The sequence below is a fragment of the Podarcis erhardii genome, assembly GCF_964252035.2.
Source record: "Podarcis erhardii genome assembly, chromosome: 4".
In the NCBI taxonomy this organism is placed as follows: domain Eukaryota; kingdom Metazoa; phylum Chordata; class Lepidosauria; order Squamata; family Lacertidae; genus Podarcis; species Podarcis erhardii.
Genome location: NC_138508.1, coordinates 74,947,511 through 74,967,592, shown reverse-complemented (window position 1 = coordinate 74,967,592; position 20,082 = coordinate 74,947,511). Strand labels below are relative to the sequence as shown.

General features: G+C 40.4%; 1 protein-coding gene and 2 long non-coding RNA genes across 4 annotated transcripts in view; 1 reads left to right on the top strand and 2 right to left on the bottom strand.

Annotated features, from left to right (window-relative positions):
- Window positions 1-20,082, top strand: part of GABRG3 (gamma-aminobutyric acid type A receptor subunit gamma3) — a 288,481-nt gene that overhangs the window by 257,386 nt on the left and 11,013 nt on the right. For both annotated transcript variants that reach the window (XM_081858991.1, XM_081858990.1), the window contains exon 6: window positions 3,031-3,168. In XM_081858991.1, coding sequence (XP_081715117.1) covers window positions 3,031-3,168 — 138 coding nt within the window. The remainder of the gene's footprint in view (window positions 1-3,030; window positions 3,169-20,082) is intronic.
- Window positions 7,840-20,082, bottom strand: part of LOC309340325 — a 92,427-nt gene continuing 80,184 nt past the window's right edge. The window contains exons 2-3 of the long non-coding RNA XR_014155936.1: window positions 9,626-9,789; window positions 7,840-8,118 (exon numbers count right to left, since the gene is read on the bottom strand). This is a non-coding gene — a long non-coding RNA (uncharacterized lncRNA). The remainder of the gene's footprint in view (window positions 8,119-9,625; window positions 9,790-20,082) is intronic.
- LOC309340319 overlaps window positions 16,572-20,082 on the bottom strand; it is a 14,448-nt gene continuing 10,937 nt past the window's right edge. Inside the window, exon 3 of the long non-coding RNA XR_014155928.1 lies at window positions 16,572-17,142. This is a non-coding gene — a long non-coding RNA (uncharacterized lncRNA). The remainder of the gene's footprint in view (window positions 17,143-20,082) is intronic.

The window sequence follows — 20,082 nt, the reverse complement described above, 5'->3', positions numbered from 1 at the left end:
AGTGGTAAAGCATTTACCTTGGGTGCAAAGGGTCCCAGGTTCAATCCCTGACATCTCCAGGCAGGGCTGAAGTAGATCCTGGAGATCCACTGCCAATATTGATGAGTCTTGAGTGCAGCTTCTTATGTTCCTATGTAAAATATCGAGGTGCCAGGACAGGATTTGCTAATGACCTGCCATGGATTCAGGGTGGGAATGTGTCCTTCTCTGCAGGGACAATCCTCTGTTTGAATGGATCCTCTCTTGGACAGTTGTCTGGACAAAGTGCAGTTAAAGATAAGTAGGGCCTTGAAGGGACCATTAGTGGTTAGCATCTGGAATGCATCTATTTACATTATAGTAATTATCTGTACATTTCCATCTTTTTGTACAAATAAGTAGCCTGTATCCTCTGTTTCTGGTGGCATGTAACTACCTACATGGAGTTTAATGATGGATGGCACCTGTGCACTTCACAGCAAACTGACAATCTTGGAGTAGCTCAAAGACTGGCTCGATGCTGGTAGGGTTAGGTAACTGCTTCCTTCACCCTAGGAGCCCAGTTCTTTTCAGGGCTAAAGATATGCATGAAAACCTATGACTCAGCTACACAGCTGCAAATAAAACATTTTAAATATGTTGTCAAGTGCAATATACAAACGTGGCACTAGATGGTGACAGATGGTGACAGTGAGCTATGCAAAATTCAATGTGTTTTTCAAAACTTTAATTTTTAAAGCATTTTCACAGCGTTTTTTGTTTGTGTAGATTCCACCCTGGAAATAATGGGAAGCCTCCAGAAAGTAGAAGGAACATTATGTGCCAGAGCCATCTAGTCTTTTTCTCTCAGAGACTGGGTTCTGGCTACTACTGCTTCTGTCCATTCGAGCCGATGGGAGAGAGGAGGTGTGCTCATCAAATAGCTTAATGCCAATACTAAGGATGATATCCCACAAGAGATAATGGCAGGCTCTGGACCGTGGCTTGGGTGGAAGGCAGAAAATGAGACCGTTGTGTGTTGCCAAAAGGAAACCAGATAAGGGCTCAGTTCTGCCACCCCTCATACAACCGACTACATAAAAACAGTCTTGTGAATTTGTGTGTATGGATGGCTCTACACTGTTTCCTATTTGCAAAACCTGGAGTTTCATTTTCTAAGCAGTCACAATCTTGGGAATGCTGTTTCATAAAATGGGTTTGTCCACCCGATTGCCACTGAACTGTGAGCCTACAGACTCCTACAGGTGATCATTTAGGGACCAGTGAAGGACGGACCAGGCCAAACCATTAACTGGCCCAACTAATGAATGGCAAGAGAAAGATGCAATTTCCCACTGAAAATGGAAACAACTTTGAGCCCTAAAATCACTCACTCTTCTAGAAGTTGTGAACACGTTAAAGATTAATTCTTGCTTAACCATGAATCCTTTAAAATAATCTGCCTGACAGAACAGTAAATTCTCATCTCGGCCGTCTTGCCAATCAGTAGACTGTGAAACTATAAACAGTTTTCATTCACTTGAAAAAAAAGAAAATCTGTGATAACTGTGACTCTGGAACACTGATTGAAAATAAATGAATGCTGCACTCCAAAAACACTTGTAGATTTAAAGAGATCACAGATTAACATGTTGTTGGCATCTTTCATGCTGTAATGTTACTTGAGACAATGGATTAAAGGAAGAAAGAATTCATTAGAATGTGGTAATGAATAATTGTGCTGAAAAGAAGGATAATATCATCTCCACCGCCATTTTAATTATTTTCCAGAAGGCTAGTGTGTTGGAACAAACACTTTAGAACTTTAAATATTATATATCCATAAGTTTTAGTGGAATGATGGTGATTTGCTATGAAACAGCAACTGTTATCTGATGGTCTCTGATTGTACTTTTTAATGTGTTTTTAAAATTATACATAGATATTATTGTGAACTGCTTTGATATTTTTATATATTTTATGTGTTATATGTTCTATATATATATTAAAATGAAAATAGAGGCAGAGCTCCACCACTGCACCTGAACCACACCAACCTCCCCGCTACTTCCCCCTCTCCATCCTGGTAAACCCATTTTAGGAAAGCAGCATTGCAGTTCCACCCCACCGGCATGTAACTATGCACACACAGGGCTCTGTATAAATTAGAACCTGTAAGCTGCCTTGAGGTAGGGTATGTATAAACCAGGCATCCCCAGACTCGGCCTGCCAGATGTTTTGGGACTACAACTCCCATCATCCCTAGCTAAGAACACCAGGGGTCAGGGATGATGGGGATTGTAGTCCCAAAACATATGGAGGGCCAAGTTTGGGGATGCCTGGTATAAACAAACAAGCCAATAAATGAATGAATGAATGAATGAATGAATGAATGAATGAATATCTATACCAGGCTTCCTCAACCTCAGCCCTCCAGATGTTTGAGACTACAATTCCCATAATCTCTGACCACTGGTCCTGCTAGCTAGGGATCATGGGAGTTGTCGGCCAAAAACATCTGGAGGGCCGAGGTTGAAGAAGTCTGGTCTATACACTGGTTTCACTTACTTGAGAGACCAGACCAGGTGATTTAGAAATCAAAAATATGGAGACAAATTTGGTTGAGAAGTTCAAAAGCATCCCAAGTGATCTTAGCAATTTTCAGTGGCAACTCTGGTATCACATGAAACTAAAGCTGACTTGGTTCAAAAATTCATCATGACCAGAATGGTAACAACAACAACATTTCTCGAGTCGTATACGATTGATTGCACTGGAGTTATATATAGTCAATAATGTTGAAGAGCCATTAAGGCTGCATATCTATACCCACTTAAAAAGGGAGGAAACATCACCAAGTAGACATGCATTGGGTTGCATTGTAAATCTGCGAAATCCTATACATCTCTACTCAAAAGTAAGTCACATTGAATTCAATGGAGCATAGGATTGCAGCCTAAGGTATTAAAAATTATTCCAAAGTTATATGAAAAGTGTGACGCAAATCTAATGCAAAAGTTTAACATTGTAGAATGTTTACCATGCATTTGATAAAAAACTTTTAATTTACAGATGGCTATCCTCAAGAAGAAATGATTTATAGATGGAGAAAAAACTCAGTAGAAGCTGCAGACCAGAAATCCTGGAGACTCTATCAGTTTGACTTCATGGGTCTCAGAAATACCTCTGATATTGTGCAAACATCTGCAGGTAGGTACAATGCAATAACAATGAACTTTCTGGCCTGAAGGTTTGGGGGTTCAGTACAGCCTTTTCCTACATCAATAAATGTGAAACGTGGGTCAATATAACCAGCACCGTATTGAAAAGTGGGCAGCCATTGCCTTTAGTAATCCACACATTGTTGGACTCAAACTCCCATCATCCATGACCACTGGCCATGACTGCCAGGGCTGATAAGAGTTAGAGTCCAACAGGGTCATAGGTTCCCTTGCTGCGTAATAAGAGAAAATACTTCCCCGGGAAACAATTAACTTACTGAATTTACTGCTACAAGCTGCGGTGATGGCCCTTAGTGCATTATTATTATTATTATTATTATTATTATTATTATTGAAGAGTTGGGTAAATTAATGGGAGATTAACCTATCAACTGCTGTCAAACTTGGAAGCTCAATGAATGAAGCTCCATTTACGGAGATAGTATGCCTTCAACAAACAGATGCTAGGCATGGCAACCATCTTTGTGTCCTATGTGTATGCTTCCAGAGGCATCTGGCTGGTTTCTGCTGGAACAGAATCCTGGATTCAATGGACATTGGTCAGACCCAGCAGGACTGTTCAAATGTTTCTATGTTGTCAGCTTGACAGCCCTGGCCATCTGTCACATTGAAGGAGAGAGTTAGGGTTCTCATACACAGTCTGTTGCTGCACAGAAACATTTCCTTGATGACAGTGTCATGCCCAGTTGAATAGCCCAGTCTAATGAGATCTCCTAGCACTAGTCATTGGAACCCAGACACCTGTGGACCGCATCACAATAGGGTCATGGCACCTGCATCAAGATCCAATCCCAGCTCAATAGTTGGCGTACCAATAGACCTTTGCTGACATATCTAACAACATGCTTTTATGTTCTTATGATGCTTGCCCTCTATGTGCTGTGTGTGTGCTGCATAAGGATGCCTTTATGAGCTTGTCCAGGATAGGGCAAACCTGAGCTGTGTGGTGGGCTGTGGACAAGATGTGTTTAGAGGTTGTTTAACTACGATCAGGATCAAAAGGGATTTCCCAGCTCTGCTGGGAATATCACAAACGAACAAAGGAATTCCCAAGGCATTAATGCAAACAACAAATGCTTCAACTGCAGGTCTTTTTCAGAGCATATGCATACAATGCTTTAATATGAAATTTATTATACATGGCAGAGCTTGTATATGAAATTGAAGTGTGGTGGGCTTCACTGCTGCACCCTCCCAGCTTGGCCCCTTGGCCCCTTACCACACCTTACTTTAAGAGGGGCAGGATGATGCAAAAAAGAAAGAAAAAAGAAAAAGTCTAATGCTGATGTTGGCACTGTCCATTTAAATGTTCTCACAATCCCTCTGGACCCTCAATGTAGTGTCACCCGGGAGTGAGGAAATTAAAATAGCATATGCCAGGCACATCGCTGAGAAGAGGACAGGTCCTATGTGACTGTAGTGATATTTCGGATTAGCAGCCGGGTGATCAGTGGGTCCTCCTGAGAATTCGGTGGCAGGAGCAGCACCCACCTTTTTTTGGTAACCCGAAGCAACTCTGGCATTGGGGAAGCCTGCTAAGGAGCCCAGCTTCATCCCACCCTGCCCCACTGACTGCTACTGAGCCTAAGCTGATGGGTAGCAAAAAGTACCTTGCAAATAACTCCTAGGACTTAAACCTAATGTTGTGTAATGAAATATCTGCTGCACTTGGTAGACTGAAAATCTCATTCAAGCTAAGCACCATCTAAAAGTTATAAATGACTCTGAAGTATGTTAGATGGATCAATATGTCACGGCAAGTCCTACAGCCATGCATTGTCAGTAACAGTCTGCTAATTTAATATGAAGTGATGGATTCTTCAAAGATGAAATTAAACAGATCAAGCTTTCCCTATTGGGACACATTGCACAGAAAGAACAAAACACCCATCTGCAAGTCAATGATTTATGGGCTCCCCATCCACATCAATAATGCATCTTTGTGGTTAAAGACCATTTCCTCGCTAAAATGCAATTAACATATTACTAAATCTTGTGATTATATGGTTCAGTTGAAGTGATCATTAACAAATGAAGCCAATATAAAAGCAGCGTTCTAATATTTTGTGAGGAAATTTGAACGCCGGGATGTAAGGATGTGTTTCTGACCTGGAATGTGAGCTCTGTATGCCTGTATCAAGATGGAGGCTAGTGTTTTGAAAGCAGGGGGTATTCTCCTCCTCCCTGTCACTTACAGGCCCTGTGTGTTGAGGCCTCTGAAGTAGGGCTGAGGAAGATTCCAGTTTGCTCCGTGTTTGGAGCAAACCTTCCATTCACAGATCAGAACATTGATCTGAATATTAAGCCACATGATCATTGGCTTGAGATTTACTTACAGAATGGTCTGAGGGCTGCCTCTTTCTTTCTTTTAGCTTTTGGAGCAGCACCATGACTGCATTCTAAAACATGTCTTTGAAATTACTCCCAAGAAGTGATTGTATGCAGAAATGCACTGTAAGGGATTGAATTTAAGATAGGGAAAATCGAGAAACCAAAATTAACTGATTTGTCCATCTCTATTGGCTATAACCATCCGTTCTAATGCAGGTAAAATATATGCAACCAATAGCTTCAAGCCTATATGCATATTAACCCAGATTGTTCAATAAACAAAAATGTGCCTATTATAGCAGCCCAAGTCCCTCTGAAAGCAATTTACTATTTAAAATTTACTTTTACCTGGACCAGTGTCTTTGTTTCTTTTCTTATCCGTGATGTATTTTTAAAATAATCGAAAACAAATGGCTGAGCCTTGTCCAAGCATGAAGAAATCATAGACAATGCCCAAAGAGCAAAGTTGCAAAGTAAAGCTTTAAAAAGCAACGAAGAACATGAATTCTTCTCCTCCACCAGCTATGCAAACTGAGTGGATGTATTTATTCACATTCATGAATTCTGAAATGTTTTCCATGCATATGAAATGACTAGTTCATTTCAGCGCTACAAAAGAGTTTGTGTGTGAAACTACTAGAATTTATAGATGTAATTTATGGGGGCATGCCCAAATATATGTATGTCTAGTTAGCAGAGAAAAGGAATAATAAGATCGCTTGAATAATGCAAGCGTAGGAATGATACCATTTAGGGCACACAGATTCTCATTTTTTCATCTTGGTGCCCCAAACCAGTTTTTGCACATTAAACAGTTCTTGTTTGGTTTACTCCTCCCTGCTTTTTTCAAGTTTGCAGACCACATGGCTTTTCTCACAGTAGGACTATTACTGTGGAACATCATATTCTGAACCATTAAAGCACTGCCCCTATTATAAGCAATAGTTTCCATTTAAATGGAAGTACAGGATGTTGTTGTGCGAATTATCACTGCATGGTTTTTGTGATAATCTGTGAAAAATGACCTAGCTCCTTCCCTGCCTCAATTGCCTGCCATTAGTTGCTCAAACATATCACAATTTCATAGGAAATTGATTGCTAAAGGAAATTGTGTGCTAAAGGAAATAGACGCTATATGATATTATACATACATACATTTTATTAATACAATTTATATACTGCTTCATCAAAAAGCCTTGAAGTGGTTTATAAGCATACATATATATGCAATATTATTTTTTTAAAAAGGTACTTCTTAATTGGCTTCCATACAGATATGTCACAAAACCATACAGCCATATGTGCTAGACTAGAGACATTTATTTTATGAATATTAACTGGTCTCATCTACATACACATGTGCCTGACATATTTCAAAGCCACAGTGGCTCCCACTGAGTCCTGATGGCACATTAGGAAAACTCCTGTCACATGAATGCTCTTAAAAGGATAAACACTCTGGGGATTGCGGGGCTTTTTATATGGCGTGATTTGAAAACTACAGCATGTGCCAGTAGCATCTTTGAGGTTAACTTTTTTTAACAGATCCATTTGATGAGTCTAAATTGGTGTTCACGTACATTTAAGTTCTAATCCAAGCAGTTGGCTGAGTTGTAAAATTGAAACTATAGTCCATTTTGCCGCTTTTTTTAACCCCTAGGGTCTACCCATACTATACATTTAAAGCTTTCTTTTACTACTTTAACAGCTATGGCTTCCCCCAAAGAATCATGGGAGCTATAGTTTGTCAAGGGTGCAATTTGTCAACAGGAGACCCCTGTTTCCCTCGCAGAGCTATAATTTCCATAGCAGTTTTATCAATCCATCTTTATTCTCAGGAAACTCTGAGAGTTGTAGTACAGGCATCCCCCCACTTATGTGGGGGTAATGTTCCTGGCCTCCATGCACATAACTGAAATCCCGTAAAGTAGGGAGCACTCTCTTAAAAACCCTCCCAGTGCCAGATTTGGTCCCCAGTCCAGACCAAAATATATTGAGTTGAAGCTCTTGGGCTGGGTGGAGTCTGAAGGATGTGTGGGAAAGTGGTTGCGACTGCGCTACTCCGTCTGTCAGCTGTTAGGCAGGGTCGCTGAGCAGCCAAAACAAAGCCCCGCTGTGCCTCAGGTCTCCTCCTCCACCATTGACATCCATTCCAGGCTCCAGGGAGCATCTCCTTGCCATGAGGACTCTTCAGCTTTCTCCTGCCATTTCTGGGTTTGAATTAAATAATTTATTTCCCAGTGTCACGCATATATACAGTCGACCGTGCGTAAGTGCGGGGGGGGGGGAACACCTGCACTGTGAAGGGAACTAGGGGGTCTCTTAACAATCCTCAGCACCCTTAACACACTGCAGTTATGGAGGAAACCATAACTGTTAAAGTGGTGCAAGAGTGCTTTAAATGGAAGGCCCAGTCCTAGTTGGAGCACTGAAATTTTTCACTGCAAATTAAACAGAAAACATAGTGAACTTAATTCATACCTTTCTACCAACATGTAAGACAGTATCACTTGATTGCATACATTTCTAAGGTTTTCCACAAAGACCTTCCACAAGTCCAGTATCTCATTTAGGAGCTGCGAATGAACTTGGAAGTAAGGGTTGGCGCATAGAACAGTGACCATCATGCTTTTGAGGACACTCAGCAATGTTGTTCTAAAACAGGGGTGGGAAACCTGAGAGAAACCAGATGTTGCTGGGCTCCACCTCCCATCAGCCCCAGTCACCATGGTCAATGATCAGGGACTTTAAACCATATTGGCTGCAGCAGTCAGTAAAACTTCATAATTTTATTATTGAATGACCCAAGTGAGACTCATTGGAAATACAAGACCAGCTGAAAGACCAGCTGATGGACTATATGCAACTGGCCGAGATGACCGGCAGAATCCGTGATCTGGGAGAAGAGAAGATGGAGGAAGACTGGGAGAAATTTAAGATGTATCTACAAAAACATTGTAATTTGGTTGAATGTTAAGAAGGGTGCTAGATTATAAAAAATTGGCCACCACTAAACTAGATTTAAATTTGATGATAAGTGAGACTAAAGAAAATATAAAATTCTTTTGGAAGAAGTGCTAGATTATATTTGAATGAGTGGACATGAGATTGTAAACAAGTTGATAATTTGTTTGGAAAAAATTTTAACGATGTAAATGGGAGCGGGAGACGTGAGGGAGTCCAAAGAAGTGTTGAAATTGTTGTAAAAGAAGTAAGATTGTTTATTATGTGTGCATTTATATTTAAAAACCTTAATAAATATTTATATATATAAAAAAAGGAAATACAAGACCAGTTGTTTATTGCCAACTGTGCATATGGGGCTAAAGCCTCAAGCCCTACTGTTCATTTACTCTACATTTCATTTACTCTACAAATATCTGAATTAATGTTATTGAATTCACAGTAGGATTTTTCAAAGTTCTCCTAGATCAGCTGTAAAGCCCTTGCTGAGAAATCAATTTGAATTTATATATTTTTTTAAAAAACAACTTCCATCCATTTAAACTCATACGCATGGGTTTATCTCTCCCCAAGGGAAATCCAGTTGGAAGTGAAAAATGACTCCTTGTGCAAATATTCTCTATTGAAGCTTTATTGAGCACGAGTGCTCTGTAACAGGGTGTTACCTATCGCATTAGGCATGACAGGTAGTTTCTGCCTAGACACAGTTCCAGAAGACTGGGCCAATGTAAACTTTGTCTAAATGGAGGACTGCTAGAGAGGCCCCACTGTAAGATATGGAAATGACAGAGCAGCCTATTGCAAATAAAGCACTTTTCAGTTGCTGCAGTCTTCAGAGGGAAGGTAAAGAGAACTGCTCTGAAATGCACAGGATCCCTGATTTCTTTGATGTTTTTAACATCACAACAACCCTGGGAGATAATTTAGGCTGAGAGATGGTGTCTTGCCAAACGCCACTCAACCTTCACAACCATGTGGAGATTTGAACTTTGGGTTCTCAGGTCCTAAACTGAGAACCTAAGCACTACATGATGGCTCTTCTATCTAAATGAAGGGATAAGCTCTTTTAAAAATACAGCACTAAATTAATTTTATATTTCCCTGTTTCTTATCAGGTAAAGCAAACTCACCAATTAGGGGAAATACTGAGGGAGGAAATCCTCTGGTCGGCGGATTTAGCAGGGCTCCTAGTAGATCCCACAGCCCTTAGCCAGCAGTACTCAAGTATATGATTGTGCCCTCGATCAGGTCTCTATTTCACTGTCATAGGTAGTGAAACCATTGATACCATCTCCTGTAAGAAACATATCAAATAGTAGTTGGTGGTCACAACTAATGATCATTTTAATCTTGCCATTTTTTCAGTTTTGTTAAATATAGCAAATCTCACCTTAATTTGCATTCTTATTAAAATTGTAATTCTCTACAAAGTCTTATTTCTACTTTGATATGTTTCTCATTCTTAGTGTCTTTTCTATAGAAGAATGTGCAATAAAAATGTAAATATGGAAGCATTTTAATCTATTAAGAAAAACTACAGTCTCTGAAAAATAATAATATTAAATACTAAAATTTACTAAACCATATGATTAAAGTAGCTGCATCGTGCATGTGTGTGTGTTTCCCTACAATGTGATTTCTTCCATCTCACCAAGTAAATGCCTATTGAAGTTACGCATACCTAGCCGGAGTTGTTCTGAGGAGAATGGGGGGGGGGTAGCAAAGCCTATACTAAAATGGAGGGTTGAGGAAGGGTCAGTTGTGGAGGGGAGTGAGAAATGTCCCTATTTTCATCTGAGGAAGGTACATCTATGAACTTTCTCTCTGTGCCTGCCCACCATCACTTGTGGAATCATGAGCTATTTTCTTACACCTGACACCATTTTATTTCAACTGTGCTGAGAAACTACAAAAGGCAAACAAAATAAGTTTCGGCTTGGGCCAAAGTGTGGGCCCATTTTCAGCAGCTTAAATGTACCACAAAAATGTCTCACTGCTGAAATGTACCACCCAAGCTCCCATAAAAGGAAATTATCGTTTTGTTGTGGGTGTTTTCATAATAGCAAGAATAATAAAATAAAATTATTAACCATCATGCAATATGATCATTGAACTTTTACATGCTATGACTGATCTGTCTCAAACAGATGACCTCAAACAGTCATTAATACAAACCTGAATGCCCTCATTATCCCTCCAAAGTAGCATTTCTGAATAAATTGGTTAGCTGTATTTGCAGGAGAAATAGGTCATCTAGATGAGTAAACATTCAAACAGCATAATCCAAAAAGGGGAGAGAAAAGGGAGGGGGGAAACCACTTAATTTTAGTAATATTATATGTGGAAGGAAAACCAAACTCTAAAACTCAATCGGGAATCAAAGGTCCATTGTGCTAGGAATTGTACACACCATATATAATAACCCTTGCCTCAGAGTTTGGAATATAATCAAAGTAATATATTAAATATAATTCTGCTCCAGGCAACATTTTTATTCACTTGTTAAAAATTTGAACCATGATAAAAAATGGATGATTTTGCAAACCATGCCACATTTTCAAATAAATCTTGTAACTGTTTCAAATCACTGAAAAACAAATTAGAAAGATGTTCCTGTGAAGTATATTCCAATGAAGGGCAAAGTCTCACATTGACAGAGACCGGAATCTTTCTGTGACATTAGGTCACTCATATGATAGCATCATTCTTGGATTGGAAGGACTAATTACACTGTAATGTCACCACTGGAGATTATTCATACTCATTTGATGAATCAGAGTGTAAACAGTTTGTGTAACTTTCTGCGCCAGATGACTTGCTGCATTTCAATCATAGTTGCGGATGGTGGTAATGTTGGCATGTGGAATCTGGTGGAATCTGGCTTGAAAAAAGAACCCTGTTTTCTCAATCCTCATTCGGTTTATATCAGGGCACCTCTCAATTGCCCGTATTTTGTGGAATGTAACAAATCTACTTGAAAAAAGAAACACGCTTTTTGAAGTTAGGAAAGTGACAGGAAAATGCTCTGAAATGTACAGAATGAACAAATGATTAGTGAGAAGATTGCAAACACCCTGCAAGCAGTTAGGATGAATGCTCATTGTCATATAACCTCCCCACAAACCATTCAGAATGAACCAGGCAGAGGGCCTTCTCGGTAGTGGCGCCACCCTGTGGAACGCCCTCTCATCAGATGTCAAGGAAAAAGAAGAAGAAGAGGAGGAGTTTGGATTTGATATCCTGCCTTATCACTACCCGAAGGAGTCTCAAAGCTGCTAACTTTCTCCTTTCCCTTCCTACCCCACAACAAACACTCTGTGAGGTGAGTGGGGCTGAGAGACTTCAAAGAAGTGTGACTAGCCCAAGGTCACCCAGCAGCTGCATGTGGAGGAGCGGGGAATCGAAGGAATCGAACCCGGTTCACCAGATTACAAGACTACCACAAGCAGCACATATCATATCACATACACACAGCAAAGGGTTCCCCAGATTACGAGTCTGTCGCTCTTAACCACCACACCACACTGGAAATAAACAACTATCTGACAAGACATATGAAGGCAGCCCTGTTTAGGCAAGTTTTTAATGTTTGACATTTTATCACATTATTATTATTATTATTATTATTATTATTACTCCATTGGGAGCCGCCCAGAGTGGGGTATAAATAATAAATGATGATGATGATGCTCAGCCAAGTCTGGCTATAATCTTAGCACTGTGTAAGTTTTGTGTAAGCAAATGAGGATGAATGTTTAATAAACAGGCTATCTGGAGGACGCCTTTCTTAAGCTCCTGGGGTCTTTCTATTGGTTCTCTGTTACCTCTCTATGTGCTGACACTCTATCAGTCCCCATCCACACTATCTCCTCTGTTACCACATGGTAGTGGGTTTCCGTAGCTTCCATTCCATATTTTTGCCCTTGCTACGGCTCCTGTATCAGACTTTTCAGTAAGGCCACTAACTAATACAATAACAGGAGACTAAAACTGTAACCTAACCTTATACATGTCCACACAAACAGCACTTCACATTGTCTATGATGTGGGTTCTTCTTGGTTTTTCATGTGTCAATCCAAAATGGCCAAGAAATTCTAGAAAAAGCTCAACAAGGCCTGAATGGATGCTGAATGGATTTATAAGGCTGACCAGTCCACCTTTGAAAAAACAGGGAGATGCTGACACATTCTAACTTGAATTATGCATTAGATTGCAAAAGCAAACCAAAAATGAGGGTGTGCTTGAGAGATCTGTCAGTTTTTATTTGACATCCATCCATATTGTTGTCCCCATCTTTGTCAAGAAACCAACGAAAGCCAGGATTAAATATTGATGGGGAAACAAACTTACTTATTTTACAAGTGACTCTTCAAGGATGCAAGCCCAAGCACTTTGAAGGCTGAGCTCCACCAATTTCTACTTATTTCTTGCTACCTTCTGCTATTAGGTGCTGACCCTAGCATCTGAGGAATACATTTTACAGTATGCAGGAACACAATATGCCCTGGATGATGCTGTCAGTTAACCACTGCTGCCACAAAGATCCTTGTTGAAAAAGCCAAGGGAAGGATGGAGGTGCAGCCCACAATGCTTTGCTCCTCAACAATCTCTGTTCGAGTGGACTATAGTAGTAGAATTTTGCCTTAGCTGTAACTGTGAGATGCAGAAATGATCAGCCAACAGAGGCAGATCAGTGAGAAAACTACTTATCAACATGATGTGCTATCATACCAATATATCACCAAATAATACATGTTAAAACTGCAAAATAAAATGTGTGGTGGTTTTGTTTTCAATTTTCTTATTGTTGTTTACATATATTTATTTATAGCACAACAAAGTATAATAGCAGATGCCGTGTAAAATCAAAGTACAGTGGTACCTCGGGATGTGAACGGGATCTGTTCCAGAGCCCCGTTCGCATCCTGAATAGAACGTATGATGCAACTGAGCATCTGTGGGTGGGCAGGTCGTGTTTTGCCGCTTCCGCGCATGCACATGACATCATTTTTAGCGTCTGCGCATGCACAAGAGGCAAAACCCAGAAGTAACACGCTCCGTTACTTCCGGGTTGCCATGGAGCGTGACTTGAAAACGCTCAACCTGAAGCACATTCAACCCCGAGGTATGACTGTAGAAGGAGCTAACTAGAACCAAACATATAGAAGCAAATTTCCATACCAAAGCTGAACATAAAAAAATTATCTTCATAAACTTCCAAGTAACACAAATGGGTTTCTATTATCCTAAATCTTATTGCTCCAGAAAGTTACTTATTACTTAAGAATCCATTTCTCAAGAAATACACTATCTTCTTGTCTGCACTTTCTGGTTCTCACCATATGTGTAAGCTTAACCAGGTACACTATGTCCCAGATTTTAGTTATCCATTCTATGTTTGCTTGTTTGTTTTACAAGGGGAAGTTCTGATGGAAAGCAAGACCTATATATATTAGGGATGTGTGCCAGGCTTGAGCCAAACGGGGTATATTTGGAGGAACTCAGGCATCAGGCAACTTGCATACAGACAGCCACAGATCGCTATAAGTCAAGTCGGATGTGGCTGTGTGGACATGAATCAGTAAACCAAATGCTAAGTAAGGAAAAATGATGGCATAAGAGAAGATTCTTGCTAGACAGAATAACACAGAGATATGGTGGTCATCTATTGGGTTTAATAAAGGGACACAGAACTTGTAATCCATCAAGTAAAAAACAGGTCACCACTCACTGATGATGGTCCACCAGAGTTCAGTCAATGAATCTTCTGGGATTTGGTGTTTGCCTAGAGCTGCAAAACAGATGTATCATCAAGCCCCCTGCAAGCCATTGGGCTACAAGTCATCTTGGTGGATTTCAATAGTCATTGCCTATTAGAAACTTCCACCACGAAGCATTTAGCTCAATCTCTCTGAGCAATCTCATCAGAAAATCAAACCATTATAAAAAGTTATTGGGTTTCCTTATCAATCCAGAATTAGCAAAGTGATCTCATGGAACCCTCATAGTGAGACAGTGAAGGAAAGCTTTGTTGTGATTCGAGGACCCGATCCCCGCTTGGGGAATAAAGACACGTAATGTAAGGTTAATGGGTAAGGTAAAGGCCACAACTTTATTGATTACAGCATGTGAGAAGGTATTGGCTTAGGCATTGGACCACGGAACATTAAAATACAGGTTAAAATATAATTTAAAATGCAGCCTCATTTTAATAGTAGCCCATAGATCAAAACCATAAGGGGAGGGGGGACATAAGGGTCAGACTGAGTCCAAACCAAATGTCAGGCGGAACAGCTCTATCTTGCAGGCCCTGCGGAAAGATGTCAAGTCCCTCAGGGCCCTAGTCTCTTGTGACAGATCGTTCCACCAAGTTGGGGCCAGTACTGAAAAGGTCCTGGCCCTAGTTGAGACCAATCTAACCACCTTGCGACTTGGGACCTTCAAGGTGTTGTCATTTGTGGACCTTAAGGTCCTCTGCAGGGCATACCAGGAGAGGCGGTCCCATAGGTACATGGGTCCTAGGCCACATAGGGTCAAAACCAGCACCGTAAACCTGACCCTGTACTCTACCGGGAGCCAGTGCAGTTGGTAAAGCACTGGATGAATGTGTCCCATGGCAAGGACCCCGTAAGGAGCCTCGCTGCGGCGTTCTGTACCGACTCGAGTTTCTGGGTCAGCTTCAAGGGCAGCCCTGCATAGAGTGAGTTACGATAATCAAGCCTGGTGGTGACTGTTGCATGGATCACTGTGGCCAGATCAGGGCGAGAAAGGTAAGGGACCAACTGGCCCCAGACACACGTGAGCAAGGCCTTTTATTGTCTTGGCACGCAGTCAAAATCTTGTGGGACACCAACACCCTGTAAGAGATCACAGGGGGAAAACAAACATGTCTCCTCCATCATTCTCTGGTCCCAATCCCAGCAGGCAAAGCCACCCCACACACAGAGGCACCCAGAGCGAGGCTACTCAATAAACAGCCTTAGAAGAAAGCTGCTAGCTTATGACAGGCTTTCCTTGCATTTTTTATTTCTAAGCCTCATGTGGCGTTTAACTATTCAAAGGAAGTGCTATATTGGGAACCACCTCTTCATCCTTAAAGTATTAATATTTCAATAAGTGTAAATATTACAGCCAAAGAACAACTGGGACCTTTAAAGACATTTCAGAGACACCGTTCCCAAGCTCAGCACTCTCTTTCAACTTAAAAGGTGAAAGGCGTTTGACTACGTACAGGAAAAAAACAGGCGGCGACTTTTGAAACCTTAGACGGTGTCATTCAAGAAAACATTGACATTTTCCTTGAGCCTGTGGAAATGCTAGTGCCCTCCTAAAGAAATGAAAGATTACTGCCTGCAGAAGAACAAATAGCGTCAAATGTAAATTACTTGATACTGACTCATATCATATAAACATCATCTAGCTCCAAGTACAACTTCAGTTCTAAATGTCACATTTCTCTTCCTAATATTATTGCCCAGGGGAAACGGCAGTTCTAAAAATATCCCGCAAATATTTAAAGACAGAAACATTTCAATTCTGGTGTCTAATTTGGAGAGCAATTCCGTCCTTTGAAAGCTGCTGTAAATATTTCATCCACTTTTCAGTCATTAAACTTCTTTTACTGAGGTAAGAGGTCCAGTTCAGCCTGTTTATTCTGACCATTTGGTTAGAACTAAAGAAGCAGTTGTAATAAAATTAGAATCATTTATAAAGTTATAATAAAAGGAGGTGCAATATCTTTTTTTCATGAAAACAATCCATCATATGCTCAGTTAAAACAATTTGTGGGATATCTGTAGCTGCAAATGCAAAAGAGGCCACTTTTTTCTCCAATATATTTCTCTCCCTTTTGGCTAACAGATACTTACTTTTTTGCTGGTTTGACCAGCAAATCTGCTTAGCAAGGAGATATTCCAAATACTGAGATCTCAGAATGAAGCCTATTCTGGAGAAGTACATAAAATGCCATTTACCTCCTCCTTTGCCTTTTCTTCAGAAAGCTGAAGATGCTCCCATCAACCATTTGTTTCAGAGAGTGGGGAAGAATCCCCAAATAGCAATAAGAGCTAACATGTCGAATTATCCAACTGCCAGTTCTCCAAAATTGTTTTCAGGTTACCAGAAAAATAAGAAAGAAAAAAGTGCTCTGTAAGTGTGTGTGTCCTTTAACAAGTGATGGCCAATTAGTCTTATTTCAAATAGTTCTTGAGTGCAACCCACAAACATCTCAAGTTCACATGGATGAGGAGACAGAGAGAGAGAGAGAGAGAGAATGCATATAACTGAAATGATATTTTCCTAGGCCAATAGAGTGTGAAGGATTCTCATTGCTTAAATTAAGAATAACACCATTTATACAACAATTAAAATAGGAGGGGAGACCACCAGATACAGCCCCGTTCAATTCCTCTGGTGGCCACATTATGCTTTGTTGACTAATCTGTAGAAGCCAGTCTTCATTTAACAAATACAACAATTAGCAGTAGCTTAAAGTGCTTTGATTAATCTAGTGCTCTTTAATCAACAGTATAGAGAAGAATTTAGCCTACACTCTTCGTTGATGGAACCAATTTATAGAGCCTTCAGGGTCTCAAAGTCTGCATATTCACTGCCCTTCTTAAAGCAGGAAGGTTTGCAAAAGATTACCTGAAATAAAAAACAGTTATCTGGAATCAAGAATTCTGACATAATCCTTGCTTTGCTGTTTATCTATTTATATTTTATTTATTTAACTTATGTACCACCCTTCATCTGAAGATCACAGGGAAGTTTACAGTATATTGTTTGCCGCCGTCAAAACCTTTTAGCCTCTAAGGAAGGAAAATGACTTTGCCATTAATACAAATTAGGCTGACAGCACATTAATAGCTAGGTTGGTCTTTTCATCTCCTTTCTTAAAGATGATGACCATGATCTTCATATTCCCACCCTATGGTATATTTCCAGAGTAATTTATAAAGTCAAAATGTTCAGCATTCATAGGGAGCCACCAGTCTCCAGATGATCGTTGAATAATTCAGTGGGAATACTATCTTCCTCCACCTCCAGGCTCTTATTGTATGCTAAAGATTCCAGAAATTTAACAAGCTTCTCTGAAATCCACTGCTAGAAGTCAGGTAAGTCTACTAGATCCTCATTAAAATCCAGGACATTCCTTAAAGCTTTGAAAATGTTTTCTCCAGACGCAATTAGACTCTTGTTCTTCATCTCCATGACTGATGATCTGATAAAGCTCTACAGCCTAGTGCTATTTCTTTCCGTTTCTTTTCAGATATGCATTTAGGTTATTGCAAGTTTTTAATCATCTTTCCTTCTATTGAAGCTTCTTCAGCTTCCTCTAAATTGGAAGGTGTAATCTCCTTAAGGCTTCTTCAACTGATCTTTTAGCAGTCTTACACTTTTGGCTAAACCATTTAGTACCCTTTCTCAAAAGATCTAGAAGTATGATAATAGCTACAGGCAAAGATTTGCCCTGTATTAAAAAATCTTTGGAATAAATTAGTAAGATTTACAGAAGCATTAAGGTCCTAACAACAAAAGTTATGGGTAGGTTCCTTCAACCTGCTGACTGACATTTGACCTGAAGCTCCCTAGTTAATTTGCCAACCCACCCGTAACCTTTCTTTCTTTTGTTGGTTCTTTCATTCTTTCTTTTGTACATGGTTCGAAGCAAAAAGGAGAACTAACAAATCAATCCGGTATTCAAAATTGGCACCATAAAATTAACTTTAATAGGTGGATGACTGCCACTTTCAATAGCAGAATCTCAAAACAGAATGTTGGAGATATAAATTAATATAACCAAATGTACCTGCACCTTTAGATGAAATAAAAGTGAAATTAACAGATTGGCAAAGGAGTCTTGGCTGATGAATCAAAGCTTAGGCTGTCCTCACCCACTCTCATAGGTGATTGTCAAAGTGTTGTCAAAGTTGATAGTTGCAAGTAACACGCAAATGTTCATAGGAACTATCTGCACAATACCAAATACTGAAGGTGCAGACCCAGCCTACAACCCATTTTTGCAGCTACCCTGTTTCCCCGAAAATAAGACAGTATCATATATTAATTTTTGCTCCCAAAGATGCACTAGGTCTTATTTTCAGGGGATGTCTTATTTTTCCATGAAGAAGAATACGGTACACATTTATTGTCTAATTGTGAGTCAGCCAGACTCCGTCAGGGCAGAGCGTGCAGCAGGCAGCAGTTTGTCCTGGCAGCAGCGTGGGCTCTCTGATTTAAAGAGACCTCACACTGCCTGAACAACTCTGGCTTCACTGCGGCCAATCAGTGAGCTGTGTGGCGGCGCCCACCGCTACAGTCCAGAGGAGTCAGATGCCTTACGGTAGCTTTGGGGGCCTTATGTTCGGGGGAGGCCTTATGTTCAGGGGAGGCCTTATTATCGGGGAGGTCTTATTTTCAAGGGATGCCTTATATTACAGCGAGAGGCAAAACTGGAAGTAGGTCTTATTTTCAGGGGATGTCTTACTTTCGGGGAAAGACGGTATGTTAGTGGACCTGATTCATGATCCAGTTTGGGTTAGTTTAGGTGGTCCCTTAATATCAACAAGTCCGCTCACCCTCTTTGGTGGGCATCATTGTGGGCTGGCATTCCCCTGTGTGTTGGATCCGATGTGAAAAGTAGCCTGTTTCCCAGGCAGGAAAGGATGTCTCTGGGTCCAGCTTGCTGCCAGGATAATTAGTCCCACCCACTTGCCTAATCAGCAAATTACGAGTCGGCATGGGCCATGGGGGGGTGGGCAGGCTTAGCCTGCTCCTCCAGTATATAACATAACCCCCTGGCTTTCTCTGCAGCCACTTTTTGCTGGGTCTACCCAATGCCTATGCCAAACAGGGCCACAGGTTCCCTATCCCTCTTAGATGTTGTGTGTGTGATGGATGTGTGTGTGTGTATTTAAGGTGAAATATTCATACTCCTAAGCACAAACTTGGGATCTCCTTGGAGTTCAAATATGTGATAGGTTTAGCACTTCAACCAATGTAGTAAACCTGTACTTAAATGATAATTCTCTACAGTTTCAGGACAGTGGGAGGCCTTTTTAAGAAACACTTTTCCTCAGAGTGTGTGTTTATACCCTTTTGCGGAAGTCATCAAAAGATGAGGTGCCTTTCTTTAAGGAAGTTGAGTTTGAGCTAAATGGGAAGCAGCTACAAGCACAAGAGGTTGCCAGCATGAAAATTGCAGCCCATTGTATAAAAGGAATGAAATAAGCAGTTATGTCAGAGAAAGGCTGAACAGAAGGAGAATGTGCTTGTAAAAGGAAATGAGGAAAAAAGGAAGATCGCCTTAGATACAATTGCCACTTGAGGCTCTCCTCCTTGAATCAATTTAACTATTTACTGACAATGAAAACATGAAATAGGAAGGGTCATCAGAGGTCATCTTGACCAGCCCCTTGTCAATTCAGGAAACCCATTACTGAAACATCCCAAATAGGCTCAGCCTCTGCTTAAAAACCTTATCTTTACCATCCTTTTCCTATATCGCATCACAATAAAACACTGCCCCCACACAAAAAAAGTTATTTACTCTCTTCCTAGCCTACTTGTTAGCCATAGCAGTTT